The 26,409-nt window shown below is 30.1% G+C and overlaps 1 protein-coding gene and 2 pseudogenes across 1 annotated transcript; all 3 read right to left on the bottom strand.

Annotated features, from left to right (window-relative positions):
• Positions 1–927: 927 nt before the first annotated feature.
• Positions 928–7,997, bottom strand: LOC118648319 (annotated as a pseudogene).
• Positions 7,998–11,255: 3,258 nt separating this feature from the next.
• Positions 11,256–18,691, bottom strand: LOC118648318 (probable histone-lysine N-methyltransferase CG1716). The gene is given in 15 exon segments (XM_036294648.1): positions 11,256–11,763; positions 11,837–12,172; positions 12,354–12,802; positions 12,881–13,147; positions 13,262–13,626; positions 13,748–13,808; positions 13,888–14,548; positions 14,633–14,801; positions 14,954–15,051; positions 15,156–15,357; positions 15,452–15,580; positions 15,738–15,857; positions 16,002–16,643; positions 16,889–18,660; positions 18,662–18,691. Coding segments are annotated over 15 exon segments (5,442 nt in total). The 5' UTR covers positions 18,677–18,691; the 3' UTR covers positions 11,256–11,607.
• Positions 18,692–21,253: 2,562 nt separating this feature from the next.
• On the bottom strand, positions 21,254–26,225 carry LOC118648315 (annotated as a pseudogene).
• Between the last annotated feature and the right edge of the window lie 184 nt (positions 26,226–26,409).

Below are 26,409 nucleotides of genomic sequence, written 5' to 3' on the forward strand. Positions count from 1 at the left end.
TAAGCATACATATAAATATAATAGTAATATGAACAGTAACGTTGATTTTGTATTATAGTATTTATAAACTAGATTATATATTACACGTAGCCTAAAGTTTTTATTTAACTTTACTTTCTTAACATTTATAACTTGGATTTCGAATACACATTTGAATCGAAGAGTATTAAATGATCCAGAATTGTTGAATATCTATTCAATTTTGACACATTTAGTTTCTTTAACTTAAAAACGACTTTTTTTAATAACGAAAATATTTTTTTTAATAATTGATATTTTTACAAGTAAAATTATACATAAAGAAGTATTAAAGTAAAAATAACAATTTGAAATTGATTAAAAATATTATTTAATATTATTCATTTTTTTCTAATGAATCTTTAAGGCCATTGCACGTACATTTTCTTAATCGTAATTGTAAGAAATTGAGCAATACGATTGGTTAATTCAGTCGGTTATGATTAATTTGAGCAATGTGATTGGTCGAAATCTTACGATTACGATTAAGGAAATGTACGTGCAATGGCCTTTACTTTTAATTATTTGGAAGTTAGGAATACAATTAGTATGTTCATTAAGAAAACAAAATTAATTCCATGGATGGATCAATAAATCAATAAAGAAAAGAATATTTGATAGTCTAAATACTATCATATATGCACATTTATACTAGTTTTATCTACATAATCATTTATAATTATGATAAACAAAGTAATTTATTAGCACATTAAAAAATAATAAATTATATTCTTTTAATCAGTATAGCTTTCATCTTAAATAAATAATTTGTTACATTAACAATAATTAAAAACATCTAATTAAAAACATAATTTTCTCAATTTGTTACATATTGAATTTTCAATCAATTTATTGCTTCACACGTGTAAATTTGTATTAAAAGAATTTATATCTTGATTTGTGAATAATAATTTTACGGAATCTTACTTATACTTATATCTGCAGGTACTTCTAAATACAGTCGATCTATTTATATAAAAGCACAACCAAGAATTAAGAGCAATGCTGCTATCGGGAAAATCATGTACGTGCTCATTCGTGGCTGACAGATAGAAATTAGCATATCAACGTCGTCCTCGTTCTGATCTATACCATCCTTGGTTGGTATTTCAACAATTACTCTATCCGCTGACAACGGTCTTATACGAAATGAGCATTCAGTTTGATTGATACATGATTTAGTCACGTTTTCATATTGAAAAGTTGGCTTATATATATCAAAAATCGTATAAATATCATTGGACACAATATCGTTATTGCTATAAAAATGTAATAATAATAACCATCTTGTTCGACATGGTGATTTGCCTGTATATGTTTACCATTGAGTAGGTAGGAAACATTGGTACATTGAGTCGAAGGTTGAAATTCATGAGCTAATAGTATGTCTCCATTGTAACAATTTAATAAACTACTTTCGAAACTGGAAATAGATGACATTTCGCTGGAATTAGAGGTGTAATTTTGATCGGCATTTCCACCATGCCTGATGCCTTGATCTAATAAAGATGGTATTATGAGTTCTCTACTTCTTTTAAATCTTTTGGTGTTTACCTCGTCTTCTTCCTCTGTTTCCTGTTTCTTTCTCTCTTCGATTTTATGTGAAAGCAAAATTTGTTTTAATTTCTTTAAATGCATTTTTTTATCATAACTATAAACATCTTTTTTCCTTTGTTTCATTCTTTCATCCTTTACTCGTTTACTGTTCTTCATTTATGATGTTCAATATGTCTCTCTTTTCTAGTGTTATTTACATTTTCTTGAAAACTGTTTATATGTTTAGAAATATAAGATGTTGCAACATGATACAATGTCTCTAAACTGTTCATCAATTTTTCATCCGTAGCTTGAAAAATTGAAGTGCTGTTATTAGGATTTTTCTCAAAATTTCTTTCCAAAGGATTTTCAGAGCTTGTTTTTAAAATTAATTCCTCTGTTTCGTCAATATTGTGCATAGCTGTAATAGGTTCGAATGTGGTTGTTTCTTCAGAATCAATTTCTTGTGCATTTGATTGAAGTATTATTTTAACTTGTTTATTTGCACCTGGTGCGAAAACATCTTGCATTTGCTTATTAATATTGTGATCCAATAAGTCGCAAGTGCGTAGATTCTTCTCTCCTTTTACCACAAATATAGAGGCTCCCTCAAATCTGAAAATATTTTCTTTAATATATAGTATATTTATAAATAAATGAAATTAGGAGAATTATATCAGTAAATTATATCTTTGATTATAAGAAAAGTGTTTCTATTTATTTTTTACCTCGAACACACAGAAAGTGCTACAGTCGCATTTTTCAATAATAAAATCCCCAATACTCAAATGTATCGTCTGGTAATTCATGCTCTTTTTAAGCCTTATATGTTTTCGTTTCGATGTTACTTCTGGTCGATGAGTCATTTGGAAAGCATTAAAAGTGCCATTCATTTTTTAAAGTATGTTCCTGTTAATAAAAAGAGATACTTTTTTAAATTATTATAATATATTCGTGAAACATAAAAAAAACAATATACCAGATTAGATCATATCTTTTTCAACATCATCACGTACATTATATTGACCTTACATTCTTATTTATGTATAAATATGAATATAAATATAGTGAAATTTTTGATCAATTTTTTTAGATTAGAATAGCTTAATAATAATAGTAATCAAAATAATGTATATATTTTAAAATATAATAATATAAAATATTACACATTTACTCTTTTCTCATCTTACCGAACAAAATATTGTTGAAATCCCATCGTTGATTTCTATAATATCGGATTCTGTTACCACATATGCAATATCAGTATACAAAATATGCCGTAGGTATAAAGGGATTATTATAAGTATAAATGGCAGAATAGCTATCAGTATGCACAAAAATAACAATCTTCTTACAATATCCATTTTTTGCTACGCCTATTAAACAAAATTAATAATATTACTATTAATTTTAATTTGAATATTAATAAATATGCTAAAATTATTCACAAATATATTACATTTTTGTTTTTGTAATAGTTTATGGATTATATATTCAAATAACTCAAAATGTTTACAAGTTCTTATATAAACACTAAACATAATAAAATTAAAGTTATATATTTAAAAAAAGAAAAACATTTAGAAAATATTTAGAAGTATTTAAATTTTGTGTGTGTATAAAATTACATAGTTATTTCTAAATAATTAAAAGTTATATTAATACAATTTTTGCATATATATAAATTTTAAATATATAATTTTTGTTTTGCATAAATTTTAAAAAATTTATGCAAAACAAAAATTCTACACGATTGTGGCATCAGAATGATTATTATAATAGTGAATAAAAGTAAAAAATCACCTCACCTATTTCAAATTGTTAGATTATAAATAAATACACTTGTTCGGTTTAGAGATTGTCTTTTAATTTATTTTACAAAAAATATTATTTTTCTTCCCATATATATTTATAAACATCAACAATTGTAATATTTATAATTTTTATCATGTATATTGCTCAGATTGGGAGTGCTTACAATTCCAAGTTAAAAATGTTATGCGTCTTTTATTATCCGATTCTTTTTCCAGAAAAAAAAATAATTATACGTATAATCCACTGCTTTTTATTATTTATACAGTTTCAGGACTTCAGCTTTGCGATACTTATTTTAACCAAATATTAATTAGATTTATTTAACAAAAGAGGTTAGGCGCTAATGAAAACTGAACAGATAGAAACTTTATTGACAGTCTGATAAAGAAAATACGTGATTAAGATTCGACCAATGTCGTAGCTCATTCGCTTATTATATTGATATAAAAGTAATATTCTTTAAATATCATAGATAATACAATATATTTAGAAAATAATATTAAATTGACACTTTTAAGGGTACATTTTATTCACTTAACTTAAAACCAACATTTTTCAAGGAAAAAATGAATTGAGGAAAGACAATTATTTATTTCAATTAATATTGAATATTTCTCTTTGTAATTATAATATACATAGACTCTATTAAACCTTATGTTAGAAAAGCAATATCCATTAAAATCCAGAAACCATTCCTCTTATACCTTAAATGAAACTTATATATAGCTTTTATGTTTAATAAAAATAAAGTTAAACTAAACAAAGTCATTAAACTTTACAAATGTAAATCTACTTTATTTAAAAGGTTGCTTTTTTGGAACGAACACTACTGACCTATGGATAAAGGTTAAAAAAAAAGTTTATTTACCTCTCCTCTACTCTTGTTTCCTAGATTTCTAATTATATTAGTGCCATTAATATCTACATTTTTTACACAAATTCGATTTTTACGTACAAATCTTTATCAATACAACTAATTAGCTTTAATTTCTTGTCTTCTAAGAAATTAATAATCTTTTAACCTGAGCATGTGCTTAACAGGACTTCTTTCAGAAATTTTCTTATATTTGTTTTATCTAATGTTTGCCCTTTCCTTTTCTACACTTTCTCCTCTCTTTTGCACTCTCTAATTTTCTAGATTCAATTTTTCAAATTAAACTTCCAGAAATTCATGATCCTTATAAAAGATGGATTTTCCTTAATCTCTATTCTTGACTATACTTAAATGGAAAAATATTCAGAAATACTCGGGTCGATTAGATAAAAAATTATGATAATGCAAAATAAAACTATATAAAATAAAAATAAAACAATTATATTTTTAAATTTATTGAATCTATCTTAATTATATTTTTAATCCTTACAGTATACACAGTTGAGTCATTCATGCCTTACCCTCCTAGTATTAAAAAAAAGAATTTCTTTTTACTACTTGGAGCCGCTATAATTAGTTATAACACATTCATATATATTTTTTTTAATAAAATACACAATCTTATAAATATTTCTTAAAAACATTAAAATATATGTAAAAATCATTTAATAATTTTTGAAAAATGATAAAAAACTAATCCAAACAAATGATCCAATTATATGTAATAAAGAATCGGAGGACCATCATGTGAGTTAATCTACAAATATATCTATATAATATGTAAAACAATAAAACAAAAATGAAATATGCAAAATAATTAAATGTTACTATTGTATGTACACATATACATATAATAGACTCTTCTGACTTACTTTTTTGCAATAAAAAGATATTGTTACAATTATAGCAAACATTTGATACATATAATATCTTGTATTTAAAAAGTAATGCTGCCTATTGATTTATAATAACCATCTTGGGAGCAGTATGAAGTTCAGATATATCAATCTGATTTAATATTGTATCTCCAAATAATGTTTTTCTATATACCTAAAATGTGAATTAGCATTGTTTTTATTACAAATTTTATAATTGTATATATTATATAGTTATATACATATAAATCAAATTTATAAAAATTAATTTTTATTACTTTTAATATTTCACTTGCATTATATCTATCTTTAAGTTTTGCTGGATAATCATTTTTGAATGATACATTCATTAAAGTAGCATGTAATTTTATATTGTCGTATTCTCTCTCCATTAAACCTAAAATTATGAATAAATATTAAAATTGTTAATATTAATATAAACATGTATTAAAAAAAATTATATATTAAAAGAAATTAATATAGTCACTATTTTGATATTTGCACAAAAAATGTATGTCTCTGAAAGAGATGTGTAAGAGATGTGTAATTATTCTGTGTGTTTGTGTACATAGTGTGTAAAATTTACCTATATCAATGAAATAATTAGCAATTTTATTAACGAGTTCTTGCAACTTTTCATTGTGTGTGATTTGTGCATACAAAACCTTAACTTCAGTAGGATCATCATTCATGCATGCAACTCCTTGTAACTGTATATTTAATGGTCCATTTTCTTCAATAAATGGACTGTAACAGATTATAATATAATTATTCAAAAATCCTTTAAAATATTACAAATTTATACAATTACTAAATTAAATAAATATAATAAATTAATATCATATAATTTAATTTTATAATTAGTTATATATTATATACTATTATCTTACTCTATAAGGTTTTCTTTACAATTCATGAGAGCGTCGATAGCATTCTTTTTGTCATTATCATCAAATAATTTGAACATTCCAATGGTAATGTGTAATTTGGATGATGTTTGAAAAATTGATTCATCAATATTATATGTAGCTTTATCATATTTCTCCAATACTTCGTTCTTAAAAGAAAGATATTTATCAATTATTTCTTTCTTATTCAATGGAATTGACAAAAAATGTGTGTAATTTATCTTTTTCTTCGAAGCTTCTATTAGTAAATCAATTCTGTGTCTTGCAGATATTACAGCCTTACGTTCCCGTCCAATAATAACTATAAATAGAAAAAAGGTAATGTTTAAAAATTAATTGAATTTATAAACAATAATTGATATATATAACACAATTATAATTGAGAGAGATTGAGTCATTTAGTCAATGAACGATCATAGCAAGATATTACTATTTTGGTTCAATTTTAAGAATTTGTGCTTCAAGATTAAATAATGATACACAGTGAAGAGTTAGAAAATGTATACAAAACCACATAAGAAATATTACTGAGCTTTAAGATTCTGCTATAATCATTTGTTAATTTTTTCTTGATTTTAATTATTTCAATTAATATTATCCTTATATTAAATGAAATAATATTATATTAAAACATTTTTACCAATATTTCCATCCTTTCCTTTTTTTGGTATATCAATAGTTGTTCGTGTCTCATTTTCCAATTTCTTGCGTGTTAGTCCTTTTGTACCAATTATATGTGAGTAAAAGATTCTAAAATGTTATAAGAAAATGATAAAATATGTAAACTATCATCATATATTTTGTTCAACTTAAATTATTATGTTATACAATCCTTGCATAATTGAATTCTGATTCAACAAAAATATTCTATTAATATATTCAACTAAATATTATAATCATAATAAAATAATATTTAAAAAGATTCTCACTTGGGTACATAAAAGGTATGCTTAAAAGATGTATCATGAGGCACTATTTCGATATCAGTTTCAGATTCCTCATTTGAATCTACTGATTCTTTGTCCTCCATATATGGGGCTGACGTATGAATGTTTTTCCAAGCGGTACTTTCATAAAATCTATAGCACTGTCCATTAACCCAAATTAATTCTGGTTCTAATACATCCATCATATAAAGTGCAATCTGTTTTATATAAATACTCCTATTTATGCATAATTACTGGCATATAGTTTTGTAGATAAACATATTCACGTAAATAATTTAGTTTGAAATAATATATTTAACCTTTATATTACAAATAAAATATAAAAATTATACAATTGTATAAAGTGCTTTTGAACATGTCATATAGAAACTATATCATTTATATACACAATATCCACACATAATGTCTAATAATTTAACAATTAAACATTCTGTAGATATAAAACTAAAATATAATTCAAATAATTAATAAAATCAAAGCTTGAAATATATTCACAAATTATTACATATGTATTTATATTATATTTTATTTATTACAAAAACTAAGTTTTAAAACTTTCTTATAACATGTAACTTAATAAATTCTAATTAATAAACATAATCACGTTAAGATTAATCACCGTATTAAATAAAAAAATGTAATTTAACTATATTTTAATCTAAGTTGTAAACTTATATTTAGAGTGTTTTTTTAGGTTAGAAATTAGACTTACGATGATACACAATACGATTAATTATCGCACTGTTACTTAGGAATATTAACTAAAGCCCACCTTTTCAAAGCATTTAACATTAGATATCTTATTAACATATATACCAGACGTGTTACTCTTTGCAAGTATATACAAAAATTGATACAAATTGGAGCTGCTGCACAAACTTCGGGCCATCACACACGAAATGCATAAGCTGCATAATGGTATATCCACACAAATTTGCATAAGCGCATAAGCATATAGATAAGAAAATTGATTGGTTTACAAGCATTTACATAAGAAAATAGACCAATCGAATTCCTTATGCATATGCTTATGCGTTTATGCAAGTTGTGTGAATATACCATAAGCCTGTGATGCGATTTCAAGCCCGGGCACGCTCACGCACACATTGCACTCCCCCTATCCGTGAGGTACGCACGCTCGGCTGCAATCGGCGTGAGCCGTTGCGCACTCGACTGCGATCGGCGTGAGCCGTCGCGCACTCGGCTACGTTCGCGGCTGAGTTCGTCCCTTTTTCTCTTCTGCCTCTTTCCCCATTTAACGTTCTGAGGTTCTGACTCCGAGGGGGTTGCCGGTGTCTTATACCCACTGTAATTAAATCATTTATTAACCACTAGATGGACAGTGACGATACTTTTGAAATACACAATATATTAATATATTTCTCACAAGTACTGTTCGTTTATTCTTTACTATATATATAGGCATCGAGAATTCTGAACTTGTACTGATGGTAATATATATTAGTACACATGAGAGCATAAATGGGGGTGTAGAGTTCGTTTAGGGCTTAGACACTCTTCCTTTCAGAGAATAAAGGTCGCTCTCCATTTTTTTTTATATCAAACATTTATAAAATTACTTTTTCAGAAAAAATATAAAAATTAAGTAAATATAAATTATGTTATAATTATACCAATCAAACGAAATTATTTTCTTATAATAAAATTACTATATAAAATACAACAGCACTTTTAAAAAACTTATTGAATTGAATTTAAAAAAAAAAACCTAAAGACTATTTGCCTGTTGCCTGGCATTTATATAGACTTTTAGACGCCGGCAACCGCCTCGGAGCTCAGAACGTTAAATGGGGAAAGAGACAGAGGAGAAAGGGACTAAAGACCAGGGGCTCTATTCTTGAATTCATTCGCAAGAGAAACGTATTCGCAAATTCTGATCTTACAGAAAAGTTGGAAATTTATTGGCTATCGTATGGCTATTAACCAATAAACTTACAACTTTCTGTTAGAGCGAGTATTTGCGTATACGTTTCTCTTGCGAATGACTTCAAGAATCGGGCCCCAGGGGCTCTATTCTTGAATTCATTCGCAAGAGAAACGTATTCGCAAATTCTGATCTTACAGAAAAGTTGGAAATTTATTGGCTATCGTATGGCTATTAACCAATAAACTTACAACTTTCTGTTAGAGCGAGTATTTGCGTATACGTTTCTCTTGCGAATGACTTCAAGAATCGGGCCCCAGGGGCTCTATTCTTGAATTCATTCGCAAGAGAAACGTATTCGCAAATTCTGATCTTACAGAAAAGTTGGAAATTTATTGGCTATCGTATGGCTATTAACCAATAAACTTACAACTTTCTGTTAGAGCGAGTACTTGCGTATACGTTTCTCTTGCGAATGACTTCAAGAATCGAGCCCCAGGGCGACTCTGTCGCGCGCGACGCGCGATGTCCAATGAGCGACCACCTTTCCGCTCATCTCTGTATGCCCATTGGATATCGCGCGTCGCCCACGACAATAATGGCTCTCGCACACTAGACGCGATAAGCGACGAGCGATGAGCGATATCCAATGAGAGCTCTACATTTTCGAACATTTTATCGCCATGTTGGAAAAAGCAGAACTCTTATTGGATATCGCTCATCGCTCGTCGCTTATCGCGTCTAGTGTGCCAGAGCCATAATCGCGCTGGTCTGTCGAAGCCATTATGCTGTGCTTATGCAGATAATGCATTTTGTGTGTGATAGCCTTTCTACATAATACAAAATGCATAATGCATAAGAGAATTAACCAATTAGAGGCCTTTATTTCTATCCTGGGGAGGGAAATAGACGACTCTGATTGATTGATTCTTTTACTTCATAACTTTTTATACAAACAATTTAAACGATTCTGTATAATAACTTTGTGCAATTAATATATTCCGGCTAAGTGTTGGGTGAAAAAATAATTAATTAATTACAAATAAACGAATGACTCACAAACCTTGTTAATTACACTTCAAACCTCTTCATACAAAATACAAACGATTACACATAGTATTATTTAAAAAAACGTTCACTTTCGGTCAAATGTGAGCGAATACTTACTACACCTATTGTAGATCCAGGGGGTCGATTCTATTTTTTGAAGAAGTGAAAATGTGAAAAGTGAGCAACAGTGATTGGTGTATATCGTTAATCCTAAAAGTATACACCAATCAATGGAGACAGTGCTACTCACTTTTCACATTTTCACTTTCTTATCGACCCCCAGGCTTATCCAAACGTAATCGTATAAAGGAATCAGCCAATCACATTAGCCTAAAATAAGCTGTGAATAAAAAAATTTTTTTGTAAAAAGTGATCTTTTTTTAAAATTAAGATGACTATTTTCTAAGGCCGCTGTCCTATTTACGTTTAAAGTGCTATTAGCATCATTGTATCTTTCCACATACTTAGCACATAATATTACCGATATCACTGTGAGATGATAAATAAAATGGAAAAAAATTTCTATATTAGATGTTTAAATTTCATAAATTATATAAATGTTTGTTTATAAAAATCAACATTTGTGAAAATAAAAAAATATTAATAAATTTTAATAAATATATTGAGTGCCCTTAAAAAATTTAATACTCTGATTCGAGTAGTATTAAATTGGCTGGTATTATTATTTACTTTGAGTGCTAAACAGCAGTTTATTAATTATGATTCAACTCTTCTTAATACTTAAAAGTACAAATTACTGGCCAATTTAATATTAGGTACGCAGTAATACATTTTTATAAGGACGAAACAATGCTGCCATTGGCCTAGAGTTGGATCATAATATCTATATTTTTATAATAACTGGCAAACTTGTGCCTTTTTAAAAATTAGAATTATATACATATAAAGGGCACATTTACAAACATAAATGATAAACAAAATTATTTCACAATTGAAATATATTAATGTTAAGTAAACAGACAAAATTACTTATATAATATAGATTGCTAATTGTTAAAAAAAATAGTTATTAATAAATGTAGAATTTTTTATTTAATGTGTTACATCTTCCGTTTTGAAAATCGCGCATCGCATCTTTTATTTATAATGTAAAAACAAAACGTCAGTAATACAAAACTAAATTTATAAATGCAAGATCTGTTTCTATCTTTTGTCTAGTTATTATAAAGCACAATAATTCATTCAAAGTTAAAAATTCATTTACAATCTATTATTTACAGAAGTTATATTGCATAACGTATAAAATAAATATTTATTTGAGTATTAACTTTAAGACACTGATACCGAAAGGTAGGTTTAAATCTTAAACAATTCTATCAGAATAGATATTTTTTACATTGTGTGTGTGTATTGGCATATAAGTTACAATATACAACATTATAAAAGATACAACATTGTGTGGTTGGCATGTATAAATGAACATGTGTCAAGTTTATACATAATGTATAATTAAAAAATAAAAATTGGGAAAATTAAAAATTGACTAAAATTTTATTAATTGCTAAACCATGAAAAAACGTTTATCACGCATGTACAAACTTGTCTCTATTTTATAATACAATAATACAATTATAAATGTATATCTACAGCCTAAATATATTTATCTAAATATATTTCATAATATAGCCAAAATGCTCAGGCAATAAATAACAATTTTCCATTTTTTATTAAATTACAACTAATCTTCGTCTGTACTTTTCTGATACACTGCTCCAAACTTGCTCATGTACTTACGTACAAAATCTCTTGCTTTATGTTTAACGTTATCATTACATTGTAGCTCATCCACGCTTTTACAATGTTTTAATTCCTTTGCAAGTACAAAATGTGTTAACTGTAACAGAATATATAATATTATAAAGAGCACTGTCGTGTATGCTAAATTCATGTGCCTAAATTAAACATACCTTTCTAGCTAGATGCTTGAAATCTTCGGTATTGGTTATTCTCCCTTGCTTACAGTCATTTTTCCTATACGGATTTAAAAAGTGAACCATCACATTAGCCATGTTTATTCTAAATGTATCCTTGATTTTCCTTTCGGACAAAGGAGACATTTCGGCTGATGTTGATTGCAACTTGTTCAATCCATGTCGCGAATGAGATTTCAATTTATTACTTCGTCTATGTTTCCTTAACTTTTCAACATGATCTTTCAGCTTTGTCCTCTCTTTTTGTCGCCGGAGTTTTTCTTTTATTTCTTTATATGCTTTATGATCAATACGATCCTCTTCCCTACGTGGCTGTAATATAAATAACAATGAAATTACGCAAAAGCTGAAGTCACATGTTGTAATATTAACAAATTTAATATTGTGGTGTAGAAAATAGAGTAAAATCCGTTTTTTTTAAACATATAAATTTTTAAAAGTACATCTTGATATTAATATAAGATGGATACAAAAAATAAATTATTATACTTACACTAATAATTCTTTCTTGAACCAATCCATCTCTTCTCTTCTTAGATTCAGGAAACGGCAGTGAACTTCCAATTGGATTATGACCACCTAATTTTTTAGATACATTTGGCCTAGATGTGCTCAAAGGACTCTCTGTTATAACGCTACTTGCCTCCATATCATCACTTCTTTGATCATCATTATGATCATCATCAATATCTTCGTCATCCTCGTTTGATGAACTAGACTCCTCACTAGATTCCGAGGTAGATGACGAATCTGGCTGTACTCCGATGTGATCGGGTGGCGGGGGTAACCATTGCGATATTCTTTCCTTCACGTGGTAATAGTACGTTCTACCTCTGCTGTCCGTCGCACTCTTCCATTTCGGTGGCAAATCTATTGCTGAAATTTCAGGTTGTGGTCGACTCGTAACGCTCTCCACGGGCGTAAGATTAGAGAATTGGTGATCTGTGGGATTTTCGAAGTGAATATAAAGAGACGCTTAAATTGTTGTAGAAAGAATGACATTATAAATAGATACTAAACTATTTGGAAGAGGTAGTTGCCCTTCGGTGTATGGTTGCGGATGTGATATCAAAGAGTAGGAAGATGTTTGATTGAACACAGACGTTTGACTTAACGAATAAGCTACACCAGGTGGCGGTACACCAGGTGGAATGCCAGTCGTAATTCCAGACGACATGTCAGTTGTCATTCCTGATGGTAATATATGAGAATTCTGACCTATTATAGCAGTAGATTGAGCACTTCCCACATATACAGGAGTGCATGGTTGCGTTACTTCTCCTCCATCTGTAAAAATAATATTACATTTTTCAAATTAAAGATATTTAAATTTTATATTAATCTTTAATTATAAAAATTAATATTTCTGAACATAAGGTAAAATATATTAATAAATCTTGCCTTGAGTAGAATAATGCTGCCATTGGCCTAGAGTTGGATTATAAAAAACAGGATAACCAGTTTGAGGATCAACCATGGCAGTAGTATGGGGATCTATACCCAATGCCAAACATCTGTTTTCATGTTCCTGCCAGGATTCTTGTTGTTGACGACGTTGTCTCTCCTCCTCTTCTTTCGCAACTTTAAGTGCAAATAATTGCCTACGTTCATACTTTGTCATTGTTTGCCGTGGTATAGGAACTAGACTCCGTTCTTCTATTCTTTTATCTTTCGTTCTACTATGATCAGCTTCTGGAGATTCTCGTCCTCGTCTTCTATCGCCACGTTTATCTATTTCATTCCGATTATATCTATCAGATCTATGCCTAAAATGTTAACAAAATTAATAAATTAGAATGTTAAATTTAACGTCTATTTACAATTGCACATTATTAAGAAATACAAACATTTGTATAACAGTAATACGTTAAAAATATAAGTATATACCTATCATATGACAACGTGCTTCTTTTTTCTTCCTTCTCCAATTCTTCTTTATATCCTCGATCTACAACAAAAATTAAAGTAATATTACATAAATATTTTGGTTTTCGATGCCATTATATATGTATATTCTCGAAAATAACCTGCTTCTCTTTCATGCTCCTTCATCTGCTCAATTCTTTCTTTTTTCGGTATTCTGAAAACTTCTTTCAAATTGGACCATTCAGCAAGAATACTGGAAGCTAAATCAGGGATAAGATTTTGGTCCGTGTTTTCTGATTTAATTTCGCAAACTGCCAAACAATTTTCGATATTATTATTACTTTTATCTGGAATGTCATTCAGATGTTCATCAAGACTTTTCTTTTCACTGTTATCAGAATTACTATTCAACTCTTCACAGTTCATCTTTGATTTAATCTGATCATCTTCTGGGGAATCAACATTTGGAGAAAGATATAATCTCTTCGACCACCTTTCAACTACACTATAGACTTTGCTATCCATTAACATCGTCTTATTTGGTATTGGCAGTGTACTTAAAGTTTTCAACACTTCCAAGCGAAATTGTTGAGCTTCTTCCGATTCGTTTGTGGCAATGTCCATAACGTAACTCCAAATCAAACGTAATCCATGATAATCCAAGAATAATCTTCGACATGGTTGTTCACCACTTTGAATGACACGTAATAAACGTGTTCTATGTTCTAATTCTCTGCTGCGAACCATCAATCTACTTAATGTTAAGGTATGTGCACGGTTTTTCAAACCACCTGAACACAACTTGTCTATTTCTTCCTCCAACTAAAATAAAATGTAAAAGAATGGAGAAGTCAACAAATAATGTTAACTCGTGTAATATAATACTAATTGCGCAATTGTACTTACGTCTTCATCCTCCATATAATCAGCAGGTTTCTTTTCTTCCTTCTTCTTTTTCGTATCTCTTTCATAACGTTTTTCTTTCTTTTCAATCTTCTCCTTTTCTTCTTCAGGTGTTTCGCCTATCCAACCTCGACAATTCTGTGCCTCACAATAACACTTTTGAGCTTCTTTGCTATTATTTAAACATATAACAAATTACACCAATGAAAATATAAATATTCTATTTTTATATTTATGTAGTCACAATTTTATATTTACACAAGTAAATAATAAGTAATAATTATTAATGTAAATATATCCGTAACTATTAAAAAAAAAACATACCCATAACGTTGAAAATGATAATCAAAAGTAATTTCTTCGCCAGCTGCTATAAATTTTGTATTGAAAAAGCCTATTCGTAATTCTCCGTTTACTGTCCACTAAAAAGTAATTAAATTTATCAGTAAAATGTGCATTAACTTTTAATATTCTATAAGACTAATTTCATCAATATGTTACTTTATAGGATGAAATACACACTCACTTTTTGCGTTTCTGCATTTGGATCACAGCTGTGATTAATGAATCGAGATATATTTCCTTTCATAGTAGCATCTATAATCTGATCAGATTTTAACGCCATAAAATAATAATGTCTGTTTTTATCTTTGGAATATTCTTTTGCCCGGCGTCTAAAATCCTTTGGATCTACAACTTCACCTACATATTCCATTATAAATTCACCCCTGCAATTATAAAAGCAATGTAAGAATAAGAAATCTTTTGTTTTTTAATTTTATTTTATTCATTTATTTCTTGCTCACTTAAAATTTTACTTACGCCATAATGTCAGCAACAGCACGTAACCCAAAACCTTTCTTCTCTGTTCGAAAAACTTCGCATTTGGCATAGTCACAATTTTGAAATCTTCTATTTGTACATCTATCACCTACTACACATCTAGGTCCACTAATAAATATAAAACATTATTTTTGTAATTTATTTCTATTTTGCTATATACTTATTTATATATTCTGTATCTAAAGAAAGTATTACTTTATTCCATTATTATTTTTACTTGCTTACCATGTTCAATAAATTTAAATCATATTAAAAAAAAACTTACCATTCTATCATGAGAAGTCTATTAAGGCAATCTTCTCCACAACCGAGTTCTCCTCTCTCAATTTCTTCTTCCGTTAAGAAACAATCACATACCATTCTTTTAGTTTCCTTGTTTGTATATCTAATATAACATAAATATTATAAATATATTTAATATCTTATATTTAATATATTAAAAACTGTATACATATTATCTTAAGAATACTTATATATACGAAAAAGATCATCATTAACGCTTCAATTCTTAATTTCGCATGTATATTACCTTTCAGTAAGATATAAATTTTCTTGCAAGTGTTCAAACTGACTCAGTCTTTCTTCCATTTCTCTATCTTCTGTTTCAAGAACCATCGGCAACAAAATCTTTGCTCCTATAGTTTTTGGAATTTGTGCTACTGTTGAAACAGTAGAAACATTACTAGATATCACTGGTACATCTTTACTTTGCTCTGTTTCTGTACAAACTTTTACATTTGTATTAATAACATTATGTTTCGATTCTGATGACGTGGATTCTCCTATGTTTACTGGTGCATAACGTTCAGAAGGAAGTACAATAGATGATCCAATCATTGACACAGGGGCAATGATAGATCCAAATCCTGTGTTTGATCCACCCATTTCAAGTTCACTCGATCTCCGCCAACGAGATTTTACTTTAACCGGCTTTGAAGAATCAGAATCATATCCTGTCACATTATAACTAATATTTATAGGTGTCAAAGTATCAATCGATGTTGAGACCTTGTTAGAACTATTTTCCTTATCACATTGAGTCTCTGAGTTATCTATTTTTACTTCCTGAATAATTGAAGAATTTATATTATTAACTACTTTTTCTTTTTCTTGTTGAATAGCTTTTGAGCTATCTATATTAGGTTTTGTAACCAAGCCACGTCCGCGAGATCTAAAAAGATTGATTTCTTTGTATAAAATTTTGTAACCTAAAGAATATAGAGAAAAGTATATTCATTCATATGTAAAAACTAAAAATCATTACAATTTAAAATAGAACTTTTTTACTAAAGATTATCTATAAAAGTTAATAAAAAGATATCTCAATTTTATCATATAAAAATAATACAAATATATCTATAAATTTTTTATATGTTAAGAATAAAAATTGTATTTTATTTTGTTTCATTATTTTACCTTTGTTTCATTAATCCAATAGACCGAATTCTACTACTTCGTCTTACACCTGAATTGTTTGAACTATTTTTTTCAGAACTTATATCAATGCTTTCATTACTTCTAAATTCAATTTTTTTGTCAAGATCACTTGTATTATTAATTGTGTTTTTTATATCAAATTCTCGTCCTTTGTAATTGGTTAATGATAATAAGGTGTCATTACTGTTTTCACTGCTGCTGCTCAACTTCATATCTTCATTATCAACTTTGCTGTTATCTCCCTCACTATCTTGATATTCATCAGTAGTTGTTAAATGCTCTGAATTCTTTTGCTGACTCGTACTCTTCTTGTCTTGTGTAATTTTTGACTTTAATAAAACTCGATCTGTACATTGAAGTTTATCAATACAAGAATTGGATTCTAAAATATTTTGTTCTTGATTTTTAATAATATTGTTGAGTTCCGCCGTTTTTGAGAATATCTCCTTAATGTGAGGACTAACAGAATTATTTGGGCAATGTAATTGTTCCATTTTATCTAATATTGACGAACTGCTTTCGTCATCGATATTTAATTGAACTGGTGATAGCTTTTCTAGATTTAAAGGAGTTTGTATTGGAGAATCGGCACTTTCTACATTAGAAAGATCATTCACCAATTTTTGTATCTCTTGTGAAGATTCACTTATCTGCATATCCGCCAATTTGTTATCTATTTTATTAAATGAATCTTCTTTTGACAAATCTACATGCATATTTTTTTCTAGTAAGAGCTTGCTCTTCCACTTGGAATTATCTTCTTCCATAGAAGAACTAGAATCATCTTTAATAGAACATAATCGAACTTTTTCAGATATTGACTCTGAAATTTCCTTTCTAATTTTATCATAAAATGTCTTGCTCTTTTGTTTTTTACTATTCCTTTCTTCCAATACCATTTTCTTTTTGTTGATATAAGGTTTATCTATATTAGATTCTGTAGTATTACTATTTCCACTACTGCACAAAGTTACCGATTCATCTGTATGCATGACTGATATGGAATTTTCTGATTTGTTCATATGTACACTATTAACATCTTTCCCAACAGCATGATATTCATTATTCGGAATCTTTTCTAACTTAGATGCCATTGCCATGGATTCATCGCCATTTTCATTCTGTATCACAGTAAATTCTACAAAATTCTTGTTTTCTAGATTAGGTTCATTTACAAGTAATACTTCTTCAATTACAACATTGTCCTGTGTCAAGGAATAACCATGTCTATTGTCTGCAATGTTTTCCTCCACCTGCATCTCTTCACAGACTATCATTTCCTCTACAACATCCTCTGGCCATGGTTCTACTTTGGTTGACGCAGATGTGGATTCACTACTCAAACTTGGATTACCAATAACAACCTGATGCACATCCTCTGGACTGAGTTTTTCTGAATTTTTAATTGCATTATCCATATCATCTTGACTATCACTCTCATTTACATCATGTTTATATTGAGTAGCACTGTATACAGCATTATCATTATTTATAATTACACTGTTACTGGAAATTTTTTCTTTATGTTTGTTGTGTTTCTTCTGAGACATTTGATTCTTCTTTGAAAGAACTTGATGGCTATGACCTTCGCTAGTAGACTTAGAGTCTTCCGAATTGTTTGAGCAAGATATCTGCGTAATATATCCATTTATCTTTTTTTCTTCCAATTGTTTCTTAGCTATTTGTCGGCTAGATTTGCGTACAGGTACATATTTATGAGATGACTTCTCAGATGCTTTTACTTCGGTTTTTACGTCTGCGTGCCATTTTGATTCCATATATCCTCTTCAATCTGGAATAATTAAGATTAACATATAATTTGTTGCAAAAAAACAGATTTTCATTCAATATAACATTTTCTACAAATAACACAATTTTATATAGAAATTTTATTAGAATGTGTATAAATATCTAATAGTGTATTAATCTTTTATATTATATTACATAGTTTTGCAATTATTTTATATTCCAAAAAATTTTGAATAATTACTGAAACATTCAATTTAAAAAATACACATGATAGTATATAGATAATTCAAGAATATTGTCCTATCATTTATCTTAATTGAATATGAGGAAAAAAATTTTATACAAAATCAAGGAAAATACTAATTTATATCAATCTAAATAAATACCATAGCAAATTTTAAATGGCTGTCAAACAACCATGAAAAACTCCATTTTAAAACAAATAACAGTATATATATATATGTGTTGTGTGTATGTATATGTGTGTGTGCTGTATGTATAGATAGATAGATAATTCAAATTACTACCATATTCATCTCAATTAAACACAGGGAAAAGAATTTTTATATAAAGTAAACTATCAGAAAGTTTTACTAATTTATATCAATTTCAATAAACATTATAACAAATTAAAAATAACTGTTGAACTATGGAAAATACAATTCTACAACAAATAAGTATATATAAAGATAATTCAATTGCCTTATTCATCTCAATTATAGACAAGAAAAATCATTTTTATATAAAGCAAAATATCAGAAAGTTACTGACTTGTATCAATCTAAAAATAATGTAATTATTCAAAAATATGCTTCAAATGTTAAAATAAATATATACAATTGTAAATAAATTTAAATAACAAAATAAATGTATATTTCTCAAGGTCAATCAAAACAATTTGCTTTGAACTTAAGCTTAAGATATAACTGAAAAATGATCACTACATATACATATTTAAAATATTTTGGTTTCTTTGGTTTCTGACTTTCTCCCTTAAAGTAGCTGCGAATTAAAGATCTATGATATGCACAAATAACAAGAATTCCCAAGAACTCGCTGACTGTTTCAGTCTAATCGACTGTACAATATTGTAAAGCGAGCATCCCAACGTTCTTAGATAGATATCAGTTGCTAACATCGGCGTGCACTCCTTTTGAAGGAAGTAATAACGACAGCTTACTTACTATGCTTCTAAAATTATGTCTGGCAATTCCAGGGAGAAGCTCATTGCTTAGGATACTCAGCAATAGCTCCCAAACAAACGGCGTGTCGTAATTCTCCAATTTACTGACATAATCGGGGAGAGTGCGGGAAACGAGGACTGAGGCTGAAAACGTGAATATCGCTACGGGACGGTTGCGCGCGGAGAGGCGGCTCGGCGCGGGACCGTAAATTTACTTCTCGTGTTTGGCGTCACGATGATGCGTGCACAATCGTCGGATGTCACGCGTCAACTTCTCGTAGAAATCTTCAGGATTTTTCTTTCTCTCTCTCTCTCTCTTTCTCGCTCTCTGCACTCCACCTACGAACCGTATCGCTTGGCGTTCGTCACGTTTGGCACTGAACGAGTCTCGGGTCTCGGCTCGGCTCCGTGATCCTGACGGGAGTCCCTCTCTCCCCCAGCGATGTCTTCTCAAGTTCTCGTGTCTAGCTCGTAGCAATCCTAGTTTTCCTCGGCAGTTAAATGCGCCAAAGAAAGCTCATCGCGTTTTTGAAAGCGTTAGAGGATCCGTGAAGAAAAGTATGTACCGTCAACATCCTAAGCATATACACACATACTCCTTGTCGTTACCGAGAGCACCGCCTCTGCTCATTCTCCATGCAAACTCACTGTTGCAAAGACGAAACCAGCGCTAACAACGACCCGCGGTGGCGGCAACGCCAACTTGTCGACGGGAAAGGTTTCGAAAACATCATCCGAGTGTCCTTCAGATATCATTTTATTCTTGTTTAATAATCGATGAACAACAAGAATAAAATACATGGAAAACACATGGATGATGTTTCCAAACACAATCCATTATATATTTTAGATGGTCTTTTTCCTTTCATCTTGCCTCAGAATTAAAAAGGCGGTAAAAATATAAGTTCAAAACATTCGAGTCGGACGAAAATTACATATAATTTTAGATATTTTTATACAATATTATACTATATTTTTTGTTTTAAATGTTTAAGGGCCGGTTGTTCCAACTTCTTGGTAAACTTATCTACCAGGTAAGCATGTGTCTATCTTCATTTCTTTTTTTAAATAAATAAAGACAAACATATATTTATCCGATAGTTTACTAAGAAGTTGGAACAACCGACCCTAAAAGGAAATTAATTTATATCTCTCTTTATGTTTTTGAAAATTATTAGATTCGATTATAATTCATCCTATGTTATACTTAGCAATGTATACGTAATATATTACTAAATATAATATACAGGATAAATCTATAATACTACTAAATATATTTTTTGTCACAGAAATATAAAAATTATAATTATAAATTATAAATATAAATTATAAATATGTATGTGTATATGTATATATAAATTACTAATGTAAATGTTTTTTTCTTATCTTTTCATACTCAATTCAAATATATCTTGTCTCTTAAACATTATCTTATAATTTCTCTATTTTACAAAGTATACATGTCTTAAAAATCGTTACGCTGTCAGTCTTTTAATTTCATATACTCTTTACAACTTGATATTTCATTGTATGTAATCCAATGTTTGAAATTATTAGAACATATCTCAATCTGAACATCATCGGTCATAATTTGCGATAGTAGTCATAATTTACAATATTCAATCGTTTCGATTATTTCGTCCTTTTATAATTATAACATAAAATCAAAAATTATTTCATATCTATAAGTGCAATTATTTCTCGAATAAAATATAAAATAACAAAAAGTTTACGCGTATAAAAACTTTCTGTAAAGCAATTATCAGATATTAAAAAATTGTACATTCGCTGTAATATTTTATCTTATTATAGTTAGTGCAACACCAGATAATGAATGTCTGTTTAGTATCTTATAGAATTGTAATATTTAAAAATAATGCATGACTTTTATCTTGAGTTATTCACAATAGGCATGAACGCACTATTTATTATGACAATTATGTATTGTTTAAGATATATTATTTATACGTCACGTTAAAAAATGGTCCACATATTGAGAATATCATATTTTACAATTATGCCTTTACAATCTCCATAAAAAGTCAATAATATATATATCTCTAAATAAGTAAACAATCAACATATAAGACACTTTCTGTCAGGGACTTTGTAATTGTTTATTATCAGATTTTGTAAGCGACACATTAGGTACAGTTAAACTATCGCTTGGATCTTGAACGCTCTCAGATGTATTTGTAGTACTGGATCTTTCGCTGTTGGAATTCGAATTTTGGAATTTAGGTGTAGAAGTCCTCCCTTTCAAAAGTACAGCTTGCTCAGTGCTTTTACTAGCTTCTTTGATCGATATAGATGATACGTCACTGATATCCGGAAAGCCGTTCGAATCATGATGTTTCTTAGTAGGAGAAATCATTTTTCTAGCTGTATTTATTGGCGTAACATCCGAATTTGAAGAGGAACTAAGAGCACTCGCTTCTCGAGTTTTCTTTAATGTCGTAACTGCCCAGCCTAATCCTAATTTTTTTTAAAGCTGTTTCCATTTCTTCTGGAGATGAATTGTGCTTTAACATGTTTGATGATGGGGAACTCGTCATTTCGGAAATACCAGATAATCCAGAAAAACTGTACACACTAGTAGACGTCGTTTTATGTTTACTTTCCTTATGTGGATTATTAAGATCGGTACTGATGGAAGAACCAAGCTTATCTTTCACTTGAGAAACAGGTTCGTCAGTTGTTGTGTTACATTGTAACTGTTTGTTACTTTTTTCGACTATATCCTCCTGCTCAGCCTCAATTTTTGTTTCCGTAATACAATCAGTCACACTTTTTAACTTTTCAGGAGAATTACAAATCGCAGTCGTTTCTTGCGATTTCTGTACAAAAGGTAATTTTTCAATAGAATGTTTCATACCAGATGACGAATCTGCTGATATTTTTGAAAAATGTTTGATTCTGTTGAACAGGTAAAGGAGCCACATGAACAGATGGTTTAGATTTTACTGGGCTTTGCTAGTTTTATTAGCTGTATCTGTTGTATCAAATTCCACTATTGTTGATAATTCATGTCCCGATGATTCTAATTCCGGCCTGTTTAAATTAAAACAGAATTGTCAGAATAGTTTGCGAAATGTGAAAAGTTTTAAAGAAAGTTATAATTAAAACATTTGCATTCATAAACAGAAATTTACTGTTAGATTAATGTTACCTGTAGAGTCCATTTAATAGTGTAACGGGAGGTTTTGGTCTGTTCATTGATGATACAATTCCATGATTGCGCAATATTTTTGGAATGTCAGTTAATATAGGAATAAAAACTGTTTTCTTTCATTGTCTAAAAATATAAATTCTATATAAAGTAATTTATACATAGAAATTTTGACATAATAGTATTAAGCATGTTTTCAACATGTCATATAAAATACTATAATTTTTAAACCTATATACAGGGTGAGTTTTAATGACTGTCCCAACTTTTTATCATGAAAGATGGAATTACCGAATGCAATCTTAGTACACACATGTATGGCATTTGCACATGCATATGTCCATACATGTGTGTACTAAAATTGCAGTCGGTAATTCCATCTCTCATGGTAAAAAGTTGGGACAGTCATTAAAACTCACCCTGTATACAAATAAAAACATGCCACTTACCTCTGCAGTAGAAATAAGTTTCCTTGCAACATTATTGTCTTTTTCTTGTTCTAATAAGGCACTTTGTTTCATATTAAGATTCTTAAAAGATGACATTTTATGTTGAGTTTCATCATTTTCTTCAAAGCTGCCAAGGCGATGCTTGCTTTGTCCAAATTTTTACTTTGTTCTAAAATTTCTTTCGACAATTTCTCTATTATCTCTTCTTCGTAAAGAGGAAGTGTACACGGTGGCCAAGAATTACGCTCTGTTGTTTTCGTTGTCGAGGTCGTCGCTTGAGGTTTTGCTGCATTTTAAATCGATTAAGCTGTATATTAACTTTTTTCATTACTTATAATCTTTGGCTTAGCTTTGCCTTCTACTACTTTGGATTTTTGTGCCTTAACAGTATCTACTAATTTACTTCTGGGAGTAGATGTGATCGCCTGGATTTCTGCATCACACGAGGTCTCATCCTTTGAAACCGTTTCGCTTCCCTGCATAATTCTTTGTGATTCAAGGAGAGTTCTTGCAAGTTGGGCATGAATCGTTTCTATACTATCGATCAACCTACGTATTGCTTCCGTATCATTACCTGTTCGTTTTGGTGTAGGTAATTGCATTAAGCTAGTTTCATCATTTGGACTGATTAGCGAAAAATCCATATCTGTAACAAATATGAATCGTTTCTATACTGTCAATCAACCTACATATTGCCTCCGTATCATTACGTGTTGATTTTAGTGTAGGTAATTGCATTAAGCTAGTTTCATCGTTTGGACTGATTAGCGAAAAATCCATATCTGTAATATATTTTAATTCTGTACAAAAGCAATGTTCTACTATCAATCTGTTGTAATTATAATTCAATATATTATTTTATATTAACAGTAAATTATACAGAATTAATTGGAATTGCAACAGCACAAAAAATATTTCCTATTATGGAAAAAATTCAATCCTGGTCGAGGTATTATTTTTCACAATAAATTATTTAGTTTTTTTTTCGGAGAAAAAGGATGAGGATCTTATAGATGCTTCTTAGCATTAGTATTTAGTGTTTAATAATTGTGTTTCAAGACTAACAAAAAGTTTATACGAGCTAGGAAAATTAAAATTACAATAAAATTATTCAGCGTCAAGATCCACTGCCGACCCGAATAAGCGCTTTAATCCTTAATCTTTATGTTTAAAAAATCAAATTGTACATTTTAAATAATTTAATTATGCTTACCTTTTTGCTCATTTCGTACTTTTTCGATGAGATCAGTTAAAGACGCTATTCTCTCTGAACACAAATTTTGCAGTTCTTCATATTTTTTCAATATTTCAGGACAATTTTTCAAAGCATAATCTTGAATATCGTCAAGCTTCATATGTAACAATTTACATTCGGGATTTTTACATATACAGAGTTTAGATTCGGCTGCTGTGAAGTAGCGGATATAAGTCTTGATGTTTCAGATCTCTGACAAACGTCCGATGTTCTGTCAAGGTGGATTGATCTTGCGTCGATATCACAACGCTGTCATTAGTCTGAGAATCATTCATGTTAAATCTAAGCATCCTGCTAACCCATCACGATGTGGAATGTTCGACGGCATCATCATCGTACGCGGTGAAGGAGTTTCCGGCGTGATGGAAACAGGACTGACGTCCCCGTTGTTGTCTTCTTAATTCCTCGGGCGCTGGAGAATCTAACAGTTCTAAGATTGGCGGTAACGTTAGCCAGAGCATCAAGCGCTGATCTAGGTCTTATCGGCGGTGGACTTGCATACGATGTCGACGTGTCCGAGGTGTCCCTTACTCGAATCCACTTTTTCGTTCGGGTCCGTATCCAATATGGTGTACCCAATATAGCATAATCGCCGTTCACGCCTGAAAGTGTCTGCGAGCTTTCCGCGCTGGCATCTATCGACACTCTCGTTTCTTGCGACGGATCTGTCTCGTCGCCGACTTGATCAGATCTACTTATGTGTATATTAACTCTTCTAGTGGCTGTATCCGGTGTGTCCAGACATCTCCTCTTCTTCTGGGGAGTTTGACGAATGCCTGGCTGAGTCTTCGAGCATTTCTTCATGGGTGACGTCCCTTTAGAACTGACGGGCGTTGAGCGGATCTTTTGATAAATTCGAGGTGATGGTCGTTTAGACGCTCTTACGCTGCTCTTTCTTTTTTTAGGTGTTACAATCACCTCTTTCTTGCCAACTTCGATGATCATGCCACTAATTCTGAGCATGATGAATTGTTGCTGCCATTGCTGCCATTGTTGCCATTGCTCGCATTGCTATCATTGCTAACATTGCTACCGTTGCCATTGCTTGCATTGCTATCATTGCTAACATTGCTACTATTGCCATTGCTATCACTGCTAGCATTGTTGCCACTGTTATCATTGTTACTATTATTTCTATTATTTCTATTGTTACTAATGCTGCTTTATCTGCTTCCGGTTTAATAATAGTAACTATCGGTTCAATCGGATGAGGTACTCGCGTGGCTGCTTCCTTGCTGGATGTGCTGGATGCACGTCCCTCTCTTGAGGTAATTTACTTGTATGCCTTTATTCTCGCTGAACTCCTAATCTTTTCTGGTGCTGTCTGAACAGCGATCTCGATTTTTTTCGTAGGTAATTTATCGGAATTTTTCGCTTTACAAACTTTTGCTGATGCACTCGTCGCTATTAGACATATTTATAACTTTAATTTCAGGCGACAAGGGTTTATTGGTATAGACTTTCTCTGTCGCTTTCGTCCTCGGCGTTCTACCCTCGCAGACCGATCTCATACTGACATTAAATATATTATCCGGTAAACTGGCGCCAAATTCTTGTAAACAGCAGTCTCTTTTTGGTCGCTCCAACTTTCTTCAGCATATCAAATATTGGTTCTCGCGCGATAGCATTTCGCATCTCTTTATCTAGTGGTGTGTAACAAAACATCCGCCTGCTCTTCGACGAGATAGGGATTTT

The sequence above is a fragment of the Monomorium pharaonis genome, unplaced genomic scaffold (genome assembly GCF_013373865.1).
Source record: "Monomorium pharaonis isolate MP-MQ-018 unplaced genomic scaffold, ASM1337386v2 scaffold_37, whole genome shotgun sequence".
NCBI classification, from domain to species: Eukaryota; Metazoa; Arthropoda; class Insecta; order Hymenoptera; family Formicidae; genus Monomorium; species Monomorium pharaonis.